This window comes from Castanea sativa, chromosome 5 (assembly GCF_040712315.1).
Source record: "Castanea sativa cultivar Marrone di Chiusa Pesio chromosome 5, ASM4071231v1".
Lineage (NCBI taxonomy): Eukaryota > Viridiplantae > Streptophyta > Magnoliopsida > Fagales > Fagaceae > Castanea > Castanea sativa.
In genome coordinates, this window is record NC_134017.1 from 19,807,064 (window position 1) to 19,824,565 (window position 17,502).

The window sequence follows — 17,502 nt, forward strand, 5'->3', positions numbered from 1 at the left end:
TTCGCAACTATGCTAATCGGTACTGGGAGCTGTATAACGAGATCAGCGGGGGCAATGAAAAGATTGCAGCGAGCACCTTTCGAATGGGGTTGCCTGATGAATCCAAACTGAGGGAATCGTTGACGAGAAGGCCTCCCGAGGACATGAGGCAGTTGATGAGCGTATCAAGGAGTATAAGTGATTAGAAAATGATCAGCTGCAGACCAAGGGGAAGGTCCCGATCATCAATCATCCTTGGAATATTGGTTTCTAGCCTAGACCCTGAAAGGATCTGAGGATTCAAGAGTCCGGACCGGGAATTGGAGAAGCTAATGCAGCCTTCAAGGAGCCGTTGCATAAAAATCATCGATTGAATAAAAAATGAATCGTATTTTAAGTGGCCGAACAAGATGGGGGGCGACCCATCGAGGAGAAATCAGAATTTATATTATACCTACCACAAAGATAAAGGGCACACCACTAAACAGTGTAGAGTATTGAAAGACCATCTAAAACAGTTGGTGAAGGTGGGGCATTTGAAAGAGTTTCTAGTGGCAACGAGGAATCAAGAGACTGGGCAAGCAGATCGTCTGCGCGAAAATCCTCTCCCACCCCTTTTAGGAGTAATACAAGTCATCCATGCAGTACCAAAGAGTGCTCAAGCACCCAGAACAAGGGGGATATTGGCCGTGGTACCAGCAGAAAGTTACGCAGGCGAACATTCTCTCGGGAAGAAGCTGAGGTACACTAAACAACCTATTGCGTTTAATGATGATGATATGGAAGGCACTACTCAGTCGCACCACGATGCTTTGGTAGTCACGGCCTGTATAAGGGTTTCATGGCAAAAAGAATAATGATAGATCAAGGCAACGGTGCAGATGTAATGTACTTTGACTTGTATAGGGGGCTCAGACTGAAAAAGGGGGACTTGTCTAAGTATGATACGTCGTTGATGGGGTTTGATGGCCATATGGTAATTCCAAAAGTGCAGATTTCACTTTTAGTCAACATCGAAGGTAAGGAGGTAACTATAACGTTTATAGTGATCATTTCTTTCTCGCCATACACAGCAATCCTTAGAAGGCCATGGATTCATGACATGGGGGTTGTGCCGTCACCTTGCATGTAAAGGTCAAGTTTCGAATTGAGGATGGAATCACGATGATAAGGGGCGATTAGCAGGTAGCCAGACAGTGCTTAGTGGCCGCGGCCAACCAATAGACCAAGTGAAAGGAGTCTACCAAGAAGGCCCCTTTATAGCATCTACAGCAACCCCAAGAGGAGGAGGGGACCAACTGTGTCGAGGATCTGGTGAAAGTAAAGATTCTGCCGGATTGTGAAAGGAATTTTCTGATAGGGGCAAGCTTGAGGGACGAAGAGAGGGTGGAGTTGTTGCTTTTTCTTGTGTAAAACGTGGACGTATTCGCTTGGAGTTCATACGAGGTGCCCGAGGTTGACCCCGAATTTATAGTTCACAAGCTGAATGTGGATCGTTTATGCCCTCCTAAGAAACAGATACCGAGGAGGTTGGCTAAAAAGCATGTCGAAGCCGTCAGACAGGAGGTTGGGAAGCTGAAGGAAGCAGGGGCCATAAAGGAAACGTTCTTTCTAGAATGGTTTGCAAAAACTGTGGTAGTAAGGAAGAAGAACGGTAAGTGGAGGGTCTGTGTTTATTTCACTGATTTAAATCGAGCATGCCCAAAGGATCCGTTCCTGATGCCAAAAATTGATCAATTGGTAGATGCTACGTACGGGCACCCAAGGATGAGTTTTCTTGATGCTTTCCATGGTTATCACCAAATTACCCTTTCCGCTAAGGATCAGGAGAAGATTGCATTCATAACACCTGATGCTAACTATCATTATATCGTGAAGTCGTTCGGATTGAAAAAAGCGGGAGCCACTTATGAACGAATGATGACGAGGATGTTTAGGGATAAAATTGGATGTTCGGATTGAAAGCCACGGAAGCCACTTATCAATGAATGATGACGAGGATGTTTAGGGATAAGATTAGGAGTACAGTCGAAGTATACGTTGATGACATGGTAATAAAAGCAAGCAGGAAGGACAACATATTAAAGACCTTAAAGAAGTGTTTGAAATACTCTGGCGACACCAACTGCGTCTCAATGTCGATAAGTGCGCTTTCGGGGTAGGGTTCGGCAAGTTCCTAGGCGATTTAATCACCAAACGGGGAATCGAAGTTAACCCCAATCAAATTGAAGTCATAAAATGTCTCAAACTACCGAGCAATCTGAAAGAGGTTCAAAAATTGACCAGTATGTTAGCTGCCCTTAACCGATTTATTTCCAAGTTCGCTAATTGGTGCCGACCATTTTATCAGCTTTTGAAGAAGTGGAAGGGGTTCCAATTGAAGGAAAAATTCTGGTTTTGCATCTCATGCAAAACCCACAGCGGAAGCAAAGAACAAGGATCTATTTCATTCATGATTGATAACGTGTACAATGTAAATTTTAGAATTTAAGAACAAGATAGCGTACCTTGGTGTGGAGAAATTCAAAACAAAGATTAGAAGCACTTGGGAACACTTTTAATCTTCATTCCAATTCCACTTTACGCCCAAGATGTGTGGTCTTTCAATCAGTTTTTCAAATGGAGAATGAAAGTGTGTCTCACACTCTCTCACACACCGTTTCCTTTTCTTTTCTAATCTCTTCTTAATAAAAATTCTGTATGTTTCTCCCTTTATAACTAACTGATTATCTAATTGGGCTGGCCTATTGGGCCTTTTCAATTGAGCTTTAGTGTGTGGCTTGGAGTGGGACCAAAATGGGCCTTGGGCTTTTCCGTCAACTCTTGACAAGTCCAAAGTTACCATTAATTATATTTAATACCACTATATAAATATAATTGCATTCTAGGCCTTATTAATAAATTATATCCCAAGACTTTATTATACACGTAACCCCTTCATAAAATATTCGTAGTAACACAAAGTCATAAACGTAGACTGCCACTTTGTAAATTACTACATCTTATCCTTGAGTACCCGGTTTAATTCTTTAAAGTTATTCATTATATATTTATGAAATCCAATTTCATAAATATATACTTTAGTAATTTCTTACTAAAGTGGTTAGGCCTAACTCTCTGAATAACTGAACCATTAAACTTATCTCAAGGGAATATTTTATATCTCCATCAAGAGACTATGAATTCCATCTTGAGAATATATGTTCCATCAACACTAAATGTGGCTGCCCAACATAATGAGGTTTTGACCGTCACTTCAGATCTCACTCCTGATATATCAAAGCAACCTACACTTCATGATCAGGTCCATTATTCTCTCAGAATTAAGAGTTCATGCAAATAGAAGTCGTGAGATTTATTATTCATTTGACAGTCATTAGGAGAATAATAAATCTCACAGCGGTCCTGTTCAATATGTTTTAACTCTTAAAACATATCAACATATCAACTAGAAGCTTCCACTTCCATGATCAAGACAAATCATCTTAGTTGACACGTTATAGTCTTCGCAGATGAAATGCCCAATTTCATCACCGACTACGAACTATTAATTCTGAGTTTACAAAGAACTTGTGATTTACATCTTCTGTGACTTTTCACATAAATCACATACAATGCATCTCATGGACTATATGATAATGTCCCATATTCACGTAACCACTATTTTAGATAATAATAAAATAACTTTATCAAATACAATATTAAGTAATACATCATGTCATACATAATATCATACATAGCATCATACAATAGAATTTAAGGGCACAAATCCTAACACCAGTGGGACGAGAAGTGTGATAGGGCCTTCCAAGACCTAAAGGACTATCTTGGGCAGGCACCAACATTGACAACCCCGGATCCCGGAGAAGATTTGTATATGTACCTCTCAGTATTCGAGCATACAGCCAACACAATGCTACTGAAGGATAATGGTGTACAACTGCCAATTTACTACATAAGCAAGACATTTGTTAACACCGAGACTAGGTATTTACCACTAGAGAAATTGGTGTTGTCACTCGTGCATTCCACCTGAAAGTTGTCCCATTACTTTCAGGCTCACACCATCCATGTTCTAACTGAGTATCATCTGCAATCATTGTTGAAGAGATCTGACTTTACGGGAAGGATAGCTAAGTGGGGGACTTGGCTAGGCTCTTTTAACATTAGATACAGGCCAAGGAACTCGGTGAAGGGACAAGTACTCGCAGACTTCATTGCTGAATTTTCGCCGAAGAGTACGGAGATGGTTTGCCTCGTGAGGGTCAAGCTGTGGAAGGTATTTGTGGACGGCACATCCAATACGGTTGGAGCGGGAGCTGGAATTATGGCCATCTCCCCGAAAGGAATAAAGCTGGAACATTCGTTCAGATAAGGCTTCAAAGCCTCTAATAATGAGGCTGAGTACGAGGCTCTACTTACCAGACTGAGAGTTGTCTCGGATTTGGGAGTTAAGGAGGTGGAGGTTTACTCAGATTCCTGCCTAGTAGTTAATCAAGTGCAGGGGAGCTTCGAGGCCAAAGATCCTCGAATGTTTGAATATTTGTGGTTGGTAAAAAGGACCATAGGCAATTTTTCAAGTGTCAGAGTGGAACAGGTAGCCAGGGGACAGAATCAACATGCCGATTCCTTAGCAACGCTAGCATCATCGATAGCCGACAAGGTACCCCGATTGATTAGAGTAGAGTTGGTGGCTGAACTAAGTATTAATGCAAAGGCACCGGTTGCACAGGTTACCACAACCAAGAAATGTTGGATGGACACTATCATTGATTTTCTCGTGGAAGGCCGAGCTCTAGAAGACGAAAAAGAGGCAGCCAAAGTACGACTGACCGCTCCTCGGTATTGGTTATCTGCCAATCGAAAACTATATCGAAGGTCATTTGAAGGGCCATACCTGCAATGTCTGCATCCTAGCCAAACTAGAGAGCTCCTGGCTGAGCTACATAAGGGTGTGTGCAGTAGTCACATGGGTGGACGGTCACTAGCTCACTAAGCGATGACTCAAGGGTTTTGGTGGCAGATGCGGAAAGATGCCATTAAGTATTCACGGAGGTGCGAGCAATGTCAAATACACGCCTCGATGATCCACCAGCCTGCCGGGGGCTTAAATCTAGTAAGTAGCCCATGGTCATTCGCCTAATGAGGGCTAGACATAGTCGAACCATTTCCTCGAGTGACAGGCAATCGAAGATTTGTACTGGTGGCGGTAGACTACATCACTAAGTGGGCAGAAGCGGAGGCATTGGCAAATATCCGAGATGTTGATATCAAGAGGTTCGTATGGAGAAACATTATAACTAGATTTGGGGTGCCGGAGTCTCTCATGTTAGACAATGGTTTGCAGTTCGACAGCAAAGCTTTCCGTGAGTTCTATAGTAACCTTGGCATCAGGAACAGGTATTCTACACCAGCATATCCGCAGAGCAACGACCAGGCTGAAGCTACCAATAAGGCCATCGTTAACGGATTGAAGAAGAGGATAGAGAGTGCCAAAGGTAAATAGGCCGAGAAATTGCCAAGCGTCCTATAGGCATACCGGAAAAGTCCAAGGAGATCCACGGGAGAGACACCATTTTCTTTAACTTTCAGAGCAGAGGCTGTCATCCTTGCCGAAGTAAACCTATGCAGCGCCCGAGTCTTAGGATTTGCTCCTGTCAAGAATGAAAAGCTAATGTTCAAACAGCTGAAATGGCTACCATTCAGTTGGTAAAGTACCAGCAGAAGCTCGCCTAGAGGTACAATAGAAGCGTAAGGAAAAGGAAGTTTGCCGCAGGAGATCTGGTACTTTGTAAGGTTGTAGGGAGTACACGAGACATCAATGCAAGGAAATTAGCACCGTCCTGGGAAGGGCCCTATAGAGTGACTACCATTGCAGGTGCTGGAGCATACTACTTAGAAGATTTGGAGGAAAAACCGCTTCCCCGGCCATGAAATATTCATAACTTAAAGAAGTTTTATCACTGACCGGTTGTACTCCAAGGTGTAAATTGAATGTAATTTTACAATACATGTATTACGTATTAATAGGATGGCATTTATTCATGCAGGTGCATTTAACTCCATTACTGTTAATTTATTATTGTCGATCAACAAATATGGAGAGAATTGTGTAGGCTAAGGCAACTCATTCTACGCTAAGGACAGAAACCTGTCCTCAATTGGTTCGATTTTCATCACCGAATAGGTGGAAACCTTAAGTTACAAAGTTCTAAGGACAGAAACCTGTCCTCAATTCGATCTTATCACCGAGCAGGTGGAAACCTCAAACTAAGGACAAAAATCTGTCTTCAGTTCGATTTTCATCATCGAGCAGATGGGAACCTTAACTTACAAAGTTCTAAGGACAAAAACCTGTCCTCGGTTTGATCTTATCACCAAGCAGGTGGAAACCTTAAACTATCATTTCTAAGGACAGAAACTTGTCCTCTGTTCGATCTTATCACCGAGCAGGTGGAAACCTCAAACTATCAAGTTCTAAGGACCGAAATCTGTCATCAGTTCAATTTTTATCACCGAGCAAATGGGAACCTTAACTTACAAAGTTCTAAGGACAAAAACCTGTCCTCGGTTCGATCTTATCACCGAACAGGTGAAAACCTTAAACTATCATTTCTAAGGACAGAAACATGTCCTCGGATCGGTCTTATCACTGAGCAGGTGGAAACCTCAGTCTATAATATTCTTACGGAAACCTATCCTCGGTTCGACCTTCGTCACCGAGTAGACAAAAACCCTAAGCCAAACTATCCTACGGGCAGAAAAATATTTACCACAAGTGAGAAAGTAAGGTATGATGAACATATTAACCTTAACAATGTGCAAGCTCAGTAGCAAACATCAAGCCTCGATATCATTAAAATTAAAGGGCAAAAGAAATAGGAAAAGCACACAATTTCCATTTAAACAAACTTAGTCAAGGCAAATATTAAATAAATTGTTTCATCGCCACAGCCCGGCGACCTAACCTTAATTGAATATACAACGAAAGAACTTAATTAAAAACTAGATTATCATGCGGCAGGGTCGGTAGGTTGAGGCGGGGCAACAGGCTGCCCGGATCCATCCTTAGTTGTCTGATTCGTAGTGGGGGCCTGATTTTAAGTATCTTCAACTCCAGTGCGAATGTGGCTCATGACCTCCAGATCAGCCGTTTCTACGTGAACATCAATCGCCTATACTAGATCCCTCATACTCGGAGTATCTTCTTCATCCGTGGTGTCAGCTCGACTCTGTACTAGGGGGGAAGGGCCGACCAGGGGATCTGCTCAAGATTTCACAAGGGAGAATCCTCAGCCATTCCCATTACTTGAAGAGCGGCCAACCACCCTTCCCCGAACCCATGATACCGGGCTTGGAGGATAACAGGCTCAACAGCATTTTCTGCATCCGAGAAACCTGCATTGTACCATTTATCCTCACAGGCCTCAAAAGCATCCTTTATGCTAGCAATCTGGTTGGTTTGAGCCAAATTTAAACTGTTCACCTTCACCAGTTTGAGCTCGGTCTCCCCCAATTTGGTCACCATGTCTACCAGTTTCTTTTCTGCTGCCAGCCGGGCTTTCTCAGCGTCTACTGCTTTTCTTTCAGAAGCATTGGCCATGACCTCAGCAATAGCCTTGAGTGCCTTTTCCCACTCAATGACCTTGGCCACCTCTTTTAGTCTCCTGTCAATAACGCAAGTCAGCTGCGCAGCCTGAGGACATAACGATGATAGAGCAATAAGGCTAAAAGACACCTACGTATCACAACGCGTGAAAAAAGGGGACAAGTTACCGCAATGGTGTGCCACTGCAACCACCTGGCTAACGACTCGTCGTCACCGTCTGAGAAAAAGTAAGCATCCTCGGGAAGAAGGAGGCCTTGCACTAAACTCTGAGCTACCCGCCCTCCTTCACATAGTCGAACGTTGGCGGTTGCCGGTAAAGGCTTATCGCCCAATCAAAAAGCGGGGACCAAGGTCTTCAGTAGTTATGTAGTGGGGACCAAGGTCTCGGGCTTCGCCGGTAGTCAACGAAGGGGGAAGGAAGTTGGCGTGTCGGACATCGATATAAGATAGCAATGGGCTATCAACCAAAAGGGCTTGGCTGAAGGATTGCCAAGTCTTGTACACAGGGGTGCAGCAGAGTATGAGGTGCGATGTCCGGAGCTGCCCGTCACTATGGACAAATATCTCGGACCTAAGCACGAAATTTAGGTCTCTTATATTTACCACTCTAAGATTCTGGGTAAATACTTTACCGTCTGCAACAAAGAAATACGGTGGGTCAGTACAAACCAACTTCACGTCGTGAGAGGGGGCAAGGGATGTCACTGGTAAACCAATTACCGCGCACTCGGATAAACTCTCCAGTAGAATTCCTGTTAGAATTAGGCAAGCACGAAATTAGCCGTACCCACGTATCTCTGACCTTCAAATAATAATTGGTCTCTTTACTCCCACATAGACTGTACATGTAATTTATATCATGATGGCTCAATCTCAAACCGTATATTTGGTTCAACCTACTGACGCAACTAACTACCCGGTAAAAATTAGGTGGGAGTTGGTCCGGACACAAGCCATAAAACCTAAGGGTATCGAGTAAGAAAGCATCCACAGGGAACCTAACCCCACCCTCTAAGATTGACATTAAAGGGAAAAAAGCAGTGTTAGAACCCCTATAGAGAGCAAATTCGTTCTCATGGCAGTACGCCACATCCACATCCTCAGGGATGTTGAACGTTTGCCTAAAGATGGCTAAGGAAGCTTCAGTATTCAGAAGGTGAGCATAAGCCATCCTAGACTCCTAGATCGAAGAAAGAAACTAAAGTAAAAGATAGAGGTAGAACACTTACTTTGGGCTCTAAGAGAGGGGTATTCTGGGTTGAAGGATTAACACCAGACTAATGCTCGACAGAAAGGAAACTCAGAGAATAGAGATTGTAAAAGTGAAAGAATGATTTTGAGTGACTTATTTATAGGAACCAAGAGAGGAGAGATAAACATGGCTTAATAAATGAAGAGCGGGAAATCCTGCGGGTCCCCATGTCAACTGCCACGCGTATGTCGCCTCAGTTCACGAACTGTCATGCAATGATGACAGCTGAGCCAGTAGTCACATACCACATGCCTTTTTAGGAACGCATTAATGAAAATTCTGAGCCACCCTCCACCTATCCGTTCAGTGTCTCGGGTAGCACTTGACTCTCCTCCTTGACTCGTGCCCGAGAGTAGGGCACTAATCAAGGGGGGCTATTGTACAGGACATTATTCCTCTGTAAGCCCAATACACACGAAACCCATCATAATAATGCCACATGTACAAGACCCCAACTCGTTGGGCCTCGAGTCCTAAAGTATCATGTGCGAACACATATTCTATCGAATCCACGGACATGGTCCAAGTGGTCCTCGGCACCTAACTCATCTAGAAAACACTATGAAGCCAGTTTTAATATCAACCGCAAAGATGGGATCCCGCTTGTTCAGGGAATGCAATTTCCCAAAGGGATGATTCCTGATACGCTCAGTAAAGCCTAGGAAGTATCGCTATCAGGCAGTCCATCCAGCGGTAGAACTAGTTCCAATGCCACTCTCACCACCTCTCACTCCTAACTAAACACCCACTTAAAGGTAATAATATTGGACCTCTCCTCCCATTCATCATGAGAACAATCATAACCCTTCCACTAATCTTAGGCTATAAATAAGAGATGGGAATATGAGATGGGGTTGGCAATTTTGGAGAGAAAAAACGAAGGAAAAATAGTGATCATTGTGGGAAAATAGGGAGAGTAATTCTGAGAGCATAGGGAACAAGGGTATTTGGGCTGCCGAACATAGGACCACCCATTGTAGGAAATCCAAAAGCCAATAAAGCAAATAAATTATGAGTTCAAATAGAGTTCAAGTCCAATAACCACATTTGGGTACGCACAATATATATATATATATATATATATATATATATATATATATATATATATATATATATATATATATATTGCTTATACTTCAATAGCTTTAAATTCTAGTTCTGTCCCTGCACCCTCTCACATAAGGGGCCCTTCTCATGTGAGAGAGGGTAGGCGGGCGAGTATCACTCCTAGAGTATCGAACAAATTTCCTCACTTGCACTTATAGAAGTAGTTGGATATCAATTTTAAAAGAGAAGAAATTGATAAACCCAACAAACCACACTTGTTTTAAGTCAATTGCAAACAAAGTCAAACTTTTTTTTAATGGGTTTTTTTTTTTTTTTTGGCTGTTTCAAGTGAGAAAAACTTTACCTATTATTATGAGCACTCGCATTAGTACTTGTATAAAAGACAAATATTTACACTTGCATTATTCATTTTGCATTTAGCTTTTTATTTTTTTCTTTACGTATCCCAAGAATAAAGGAAGAGAATAGATATTAGTTGTTATGTGTAAAGAAAAAGAAACAATTAAAAACATTTAAAAATAATTGATATTTTAATAAAATATAGTAGTAAATTACTACTAAATATATTTATTTTACATATTATTTTTATTAAGAATAATATATTTAGTAGATTTTTAAATAGAAGCTACTAATAATTCTTTTTTTTTTTTAGCAAGGCTTAGGTACAGTACTTAGGTTCTGTTTCTTAAGTTCTCCTTTTAAGATTTTGCCATGTGAATTTTTTTTCATAAGATGGAAGTGTAATTTTTAGTTAAGTTGTCACATGACTAAATCTTAAAAAGAAAACCCAAGGAACAACACCTAAAGTACTATACTTAAATTTTGTTCTTTTTTTATCTTTTTTTTTTTTTTTGAGAAGGGTTAATTACTTTGTTTGTTAATTAATCTACTTTATTTTATTAGATTATTTGCTTTTTATGCCTTCCCCAAGTCCCAAATCCCAACTGCCTTCTTTTGTTTCCTCCTCCACATGTTTCTGTCTTCCAACCAAAAATCTATACACTTCCAAAAGTTATATCTCTCTTTCCATCTCTCACTCTCTCACAAACAGTTTAAGGCTTTCATTTTGGACTTATATGAACTTTCAAAGCCACTCCTCCCGTCGTTCATGTGAAGTTTTAGAGCTGCTCATGTTGTTGTTCACCGCCAGTTAGGGGCGGAGCCAGAAATTTTTGTTTGAGGGTGCCAAGTTACGATACTAATATATTTATCAAGATAACTCCGCACACACATATATATACATACACGCTTTTTTATTATATATACACATACATATATATATATACACACACATTTTTTATTTCATAAGTTATATCTATATATATATATATACACACACACCCAACCAAAAAAAAAAACTTAGTATTTTCAATTAAAATTATATTTGATGGCGGTCTTTCATAAAATAAAATTCATTTTTACCATTTTCATAGTGAAATTCTTAAAAAAGAATTATTTTCAATACAAATTATCAAATTTTATATTAAAGTTACTAAAAAAATCTTTCCATTGAACTAATGCAATTTTCAAAAACTGATCCAAAACTTGGAGGAATAAATTTAGCTACGAACATATTTGAAACTATCTTGCTCTAACCCATTATGTGTCTACTAATGAGACATTTCATGTGCTGTTTTAGTGACAAGATTTTTTTTAATGAGTCAGTAACTTGTTAATCACCATAATGAGTTGAAAGAGATAGATTCAAACATGTTTGGTGCCAAACTTTATCAAATATTTCACAGATATAAAAACACATTTTACAATAAAAAATAGAATTGAGAAAAATAAAGTTATATCTCTATAACTATTAGACCAATTATTTTTTTTAAGAGCATCATTGGACTGATTCGATTATATGGGGGGCCAACTCTTATTTTTGTATACTAAATTTTAAAAATATAAAAATAATTATATATATTAAAAACAATCAAAAATTGGGGGGGGGGGGGGGAACCTATTAGTTACCTCCGCCCTTGCCGCTAGTCAGAATCTAGTGAGAGGTTAAAAAAGTCGATTGTGTGAGAGAATAAAGAGACAGTGAGAGACATAATTATTCCGGGCGTCGCTAGTCAGCCTAGTCTGGCAGTCGCTGGTTGGGCTCATGATTGTTTTCCCTTTTTTTTTTTTTTGGTAAAATACTATTTTGGTCTTTAAAATTTATTAAATACTTTTTTTTGGGGTAAAACACTATTTAAAAAAAAATTATTTTATGAGTTTTAGTTGATAATATGACTGATAATTATTGTTTGGGTTGGGTTTTTTTAAGGTATATGATTGTTGTTGTTTGGGCTGGGTTGTGATCTTGCTTACATTAGTAATCGGATTGTTGTGCTGTTTGGACTGAGTTTTTTATTTTAGTTTTGTGGAGGGGGTCAAGCTTTTGAAGAAAAGGGAGCCAAACTCTAATTTTTCTTGGGCCCAAGTTTAATATGGGTATATTTTACATTGGATAAAACTTAACTATAGTACTTAAATGCTATTTAATGTAACTTATTCTTCTATCCCTAGCTTTAAATACTAAAATAGTAGTTTACAAACTATTGTGTCAATTTTTGTATTGTAAAAAGACAAACAAACCATTTAACCCATAAACTTGCTAAGGCTAGGTTTCGATTGCAATGAAAAGGCCATATATGCGTGCCTGCGTTTTTTCTATGGGTCCCGTGCACTGTTCACGGGACCTGCAAATATGGATTTCAACAATTTTAATAAAAAAAAAAACTAGGTCCCACGACACTATTCACACATTTAAAAATTATTTTGCTATAGTATTTTCAGTTTTCAGTTAGCAATAAACGATATGCAAACAGACCCTAAATGGACAAGCTTTTATAATGTCGATGCCTTTGTTTTTGTCTCTTTCTAATTGGGTCTTTTATTGAGAAGTGAGAGATGGCATTCCTTCTTATCTTTTCTATCTTTTAATTGGTATTCAATTATTTCTTTAAAGAAAGAAAAATTGTGTTTGTAAAAAGGTAATATGCATTAGCTAGTGGAAGATTTACTTAGGTGATATGCAAGTCTCTCCATAGAATAGTTATATCATTTTCTATGGGAAAAAATGCAATTGTAATTATGTCTTAATTATATATATATATATATATATATATATATATATATATATATATGTATTTGTTAATTGAGTTATAATTCTTTTGATATTGAAACCCTCAGTTCGATTGTTGTTAGGAATGATTTTTTAATGGGCAAAAATGAAGAAAAAGAGCTCAAAATCCCTTTGGGTCCTTAGAAAATGAAATAATGAGGAAGTCAAGGCCAAAATTCAAATATTTTGTAATATAGGCTATTGGTGCTCTATAATAACAAGCTTAAGGTGATAAACGATAGAAAAATGGAACAACATATAAAATGCATAAGTTTAGAACTTTTCTTTACATATAACAGGAAAGGAAATTTGACAAGGGTAGTGAGGGAGAGAGGAAAGACTTGTGCATGCCATTATTTTCACCCATGACCTCATAATGTAGCTCTTATGTTGTTGTTATATAGGCTTTCACTCAAAAGTGAGGGCTTTTGTACTGGGTCAAACGTGGTTGGTTCGTTTAAATCTAATAAGAGGACTTAATATCAAGCTTTGAGATCTCTTAATGATTGGTCTATAGAAAAGAAGTGAAGCTATTAAAGCCCATGTTAAATAAGTAGAAAACTTCATAGTTTTGTTTGCATGGGTAAAATAATGGGTTACTTTTTGCATAAATGATAAAAAGGCTTGACCAAATGTGATTGGTTGCTCTTCTCTAGCCAATTCAACCCCTTGGGGAATCTCTAGCCAATCTAGCTTGTTCTTATGGACTAAAAATGGCTTGTTTGAAGGTTTTAGTCACATACAATGAGAGCAACAAGCCTCTATTTGCTTGAAAACTTTGGACATGTGACATTCTCCATGAGTACTAGGTCATGCAAGCATCCCTAGCCTGTATAGCATGACTTATGTTATGGGCTCATGTAAAAAGTCTATTTGCACTGTCCAAATCGCACTCCCTTAAATCTCCCATTAAACACATGAGCTTTCGTGTGGAAACTAATAAAATAAATGAATTGGACCAAGAATAAATCGAGCTTGGCATGTACTAAGCTTACAAAACTTCTTCGCAAAAATGACTATCAACATAATAAATATCTACTAATATTATGATAAATATCTTCTACTAATTAATATTATCATAATAAATTTTTATAAAACACAACATAAAAAATAACTCTTAAATAATTACCATAATTATCAAATTTTATACATAATATTTCATATATAGTCAAAATCAAAATAAATGTCTATTATAAGAATTATTGTAATTATCAAATACAAAATACAAAATAAAGGAGGAAGAATATTTTTTAAATAAAATTATATTTTATTAAATTTTCTTGTGCTATCCATGAGTTGTTGATTAGTTATTTAGTATATGAATATTGATTTATTCATATGTAATTGATTGATCATAATAGATTAGATGATTGTACACGTAAGCCATTCCATAAGATTTATGCTCCTAGTTTTTGGATTTTGAGAATTATGTTTTTTTTTTTTTTCCAATAACCAATTCACTCATGCGAATATCCAATTGGATTGTGACTAGTGGTGATGATATTGTAAAGATAGAGGTAAAAAAAGAGAAGGTGATGTTACAGATAGATTAGGAGTCAAAAGGTTTGGAATTCATTTTTTTATTTAAAGCAGACTATTCAAAAGATTTTTAACCTTCATTTAGATGTCCAATGCATGAGAAATTTCATTTAATCTTTAAACATAGAAACTCTTTGTTTAACAACTCATATTTGTGACTTGCACTTATGTGTAGTTTTTAAATAATGAAAAAGTTGTCAAATCACTTAAAAAATGATACATCATTATTCCATTAGACACATAGGCAAGAAAACTAACGGACGTTAAACCATAGTCTATCTGTAACATCACCTTTAATAATTAACAAAATTGTCAAATTTTATACATAATATTTCATATATAGGCACAATCAAAATAAATGTCTATTATAATAATTATCGTAATTATCAATTTTCAAATACAAAATAAAGGAGGAAGAATTTCTTTTTAAAATAAAATTATATTTGTTTTCTAAAAAATATTTTTTTTATTCAATTTTATTATGCATTCCATGATTTGTTGATTAGTTATTTAGTACATGGATATTGATTTGTTCATATGTAATTGATTAATGATAATAGATTAGATGATTGTACACGTATTCCATTCCATAAGATTTATGCTCCTATTTTTAGGATTTTGAGAATTATGGTCTATCTTTTTACAATAAGCAATTCGCTCATATGAATATCAAATTTGATTGTGGCCAATGGTGATGATATCGTAAAGATAGAGGTAAAGAAAAGAAGGTGATGTTACATATAGATTAGGAGTCAAATGGTTTGGGATTTAATTTTTCATTTGAAGCAGGTTGTTCAAAAGATTTTCAACCTTCTTTTAGATAGATTAGGAGTCCAAAGATTTTTTACTAATGTGTAATTTTTTAATAATGAGAAAGTTGTCAAATCACTTAAAAAATAAAACATCATTATTACGTTAAATACATAGATAAAGAAACTAACAAACGTTAAATCATAGAACAAAAACTTATCAAGCTCAGTAGGTCTTGAAAAGCCATAGACCAAAATAGGAAGATTAACTTGATAAGCTCTATACTTGTTTTTGTTTAAAGTAATAAGAAACAAGATATGCATTCCATGCATGTGGAATTTAATGACAAATTATATAAGTTTTAACTCTAGATTTTTTATAAAAAGCACATACCATAATATAATAGAATATTCAATTCAATATAGGCATGTGAAAATGATATTGATAATAATTAAGATATAATAATTTAGTTCAATGATATCAAAATAAATGGGTAGAGAATCTAAGCTCTAAACTTCATACATAATAAAGAGTAAGTTATCCTTCTGGTTTGACAAGTGGCTCAATAAAGGGTCTTTGCGGGAGCTCATTGCTGGTCCTTTGAATCAAGGGGAAGAGCATTTTCGTTTAAAAGATGTTTTTAGACAGGGAAAATGGGATTGGGATTGCATTTCCTTTGTAATTCCCCCAATTATTGCTCAGGATATTAAGGCAAACCCAATGCCACTGATGGCAAATGGCCCTGATCACCTATCTTGGTTTATGTCCCTAAGTGGGGAGTTTGTTTTAAAAGATGCTTACAAGCTTGCATGCCTTGAAGATGAAAGTCACACCTTTGGATCGGATACTGGTAGTTGGGTTTGGAAGATTCCGTCTTTACCGAAAATTAGGTGCTTCCTCTGGCAATGTTGCCATTTAAGCCTTCTGGTCAGAGATACTCTTGCTGCCAGAGGTATGAACATCTCCCATCTTTGCCTGCTGTGCAATGGTGCTCCTGAGTCAATTATCCATATGCTAAGAGATTGCCCCTTAGCCCGGCAGGTATGGGATTCTCTCCTTCCTCCTTTTGATTTGGATATTTTCTATAGGCTAAATCTAGTGGATTGGCTCTATAAGAATTGTAAATCAGATGCTTGCTCGCATTTGGGGATTCCTTGGAATATTATATTTTCCTTTGGAGCATGGAGCATGGAGCATCTGGCTTCATTGAAATAAAGCTGTCTTCAGAGACAACAACCCCCCAAAGTTGAATAGAGATGAAGTGACTGCCAAGGCTGCGGAATTTGCCTTCCTGGGTGTCAATAAAAAAATTGCCAGGATGCGAACAACTATCCAAGTCAGATGGAACCCGCCACCCACTCATTGGTTCAAACTTAAGTCAGATGGATCTTTAATGGGCAATCCAGGTCGGGCTGGTGAAGGAGGCACCATCAGGAATGCTGAAGGTGAATGGATCAAGGGTTATGCAAGAGCTATTGGAAGCACAACAAGTGTTGCCGCTGAGTTATGGGCGCTGCGAGATGGTTTTCAGTTATGCTTAGATTTGAAGCTGCCTGCAGTAATAATAGAGCTGGATGCTATGATTGTTGTTGAGTTGATGAGAAATGCAAGACAAAACTCATGCGGAAACAACAATATTGTGGCTGATTGTAGAGAAGTAATGAGCAAAATCCTGAGAGTCCACATCCAACACTATTATAGGGAGGTGAACAAATGTGCGGATGCTCTAGCAAGGAGAGGAGCATTGCTATCTTGTGATTTCCTATTTTTTGATTCTCCACCAGCAGTCGTTGCTCTGTTGTTGAGCTCAGACGCTGCTGGAATGTTGTATGAACGTAGTATTGCTACTGATTTTGGTTCTTAGTTTATGAAATACTTCCTTTTCACCAAAAAAAAAAAAAAAACTTCATACATAATGTAAAAGCTACTTAATTAGCAAATATATCAAGGTAAATAAAAAACACGTATTTACGCCCACAATAGGCTTAAGCTAACTCTCTCTTTAGGCCTTTTTTTTTGTTGTTGGAGAAAAAATCTCTCTTTAGCTAAATAAGTCAACAACATGAAAAAAAAAAAAAAAAAAATGTAATTTACGCCTATAATATCCCACCCTCCTTAAATTATTGTTTTTTTTTTTTTTTTTTGTCACGATGAATATCATCAAAATCTTGAAAGAAAAACTTATCACAAAATTCA

General features: G+C 37.8%; 1 protein-coding gene across 1 annotated transcript; it reads left to right on the forward strand.

The window, feature by feature from the left end:
* The first annotated feature begins 389 nt into the window (after window positions 1-389).
* LOC142634874 (uncharacterized) lies at window positions 390-836 on the forward strand. Its single transcript, XM_075809122.1, has one exon. The coding sequence runs from the start codon at window positions 390-392 to the stop codon at window positions 834-836; it is 447 nt and encodes a 148-aa protein (XP_075665237.1).
* The last annotated feature ends 16,666 nt before the right edge of the window (window positions 837-17,502 follow it).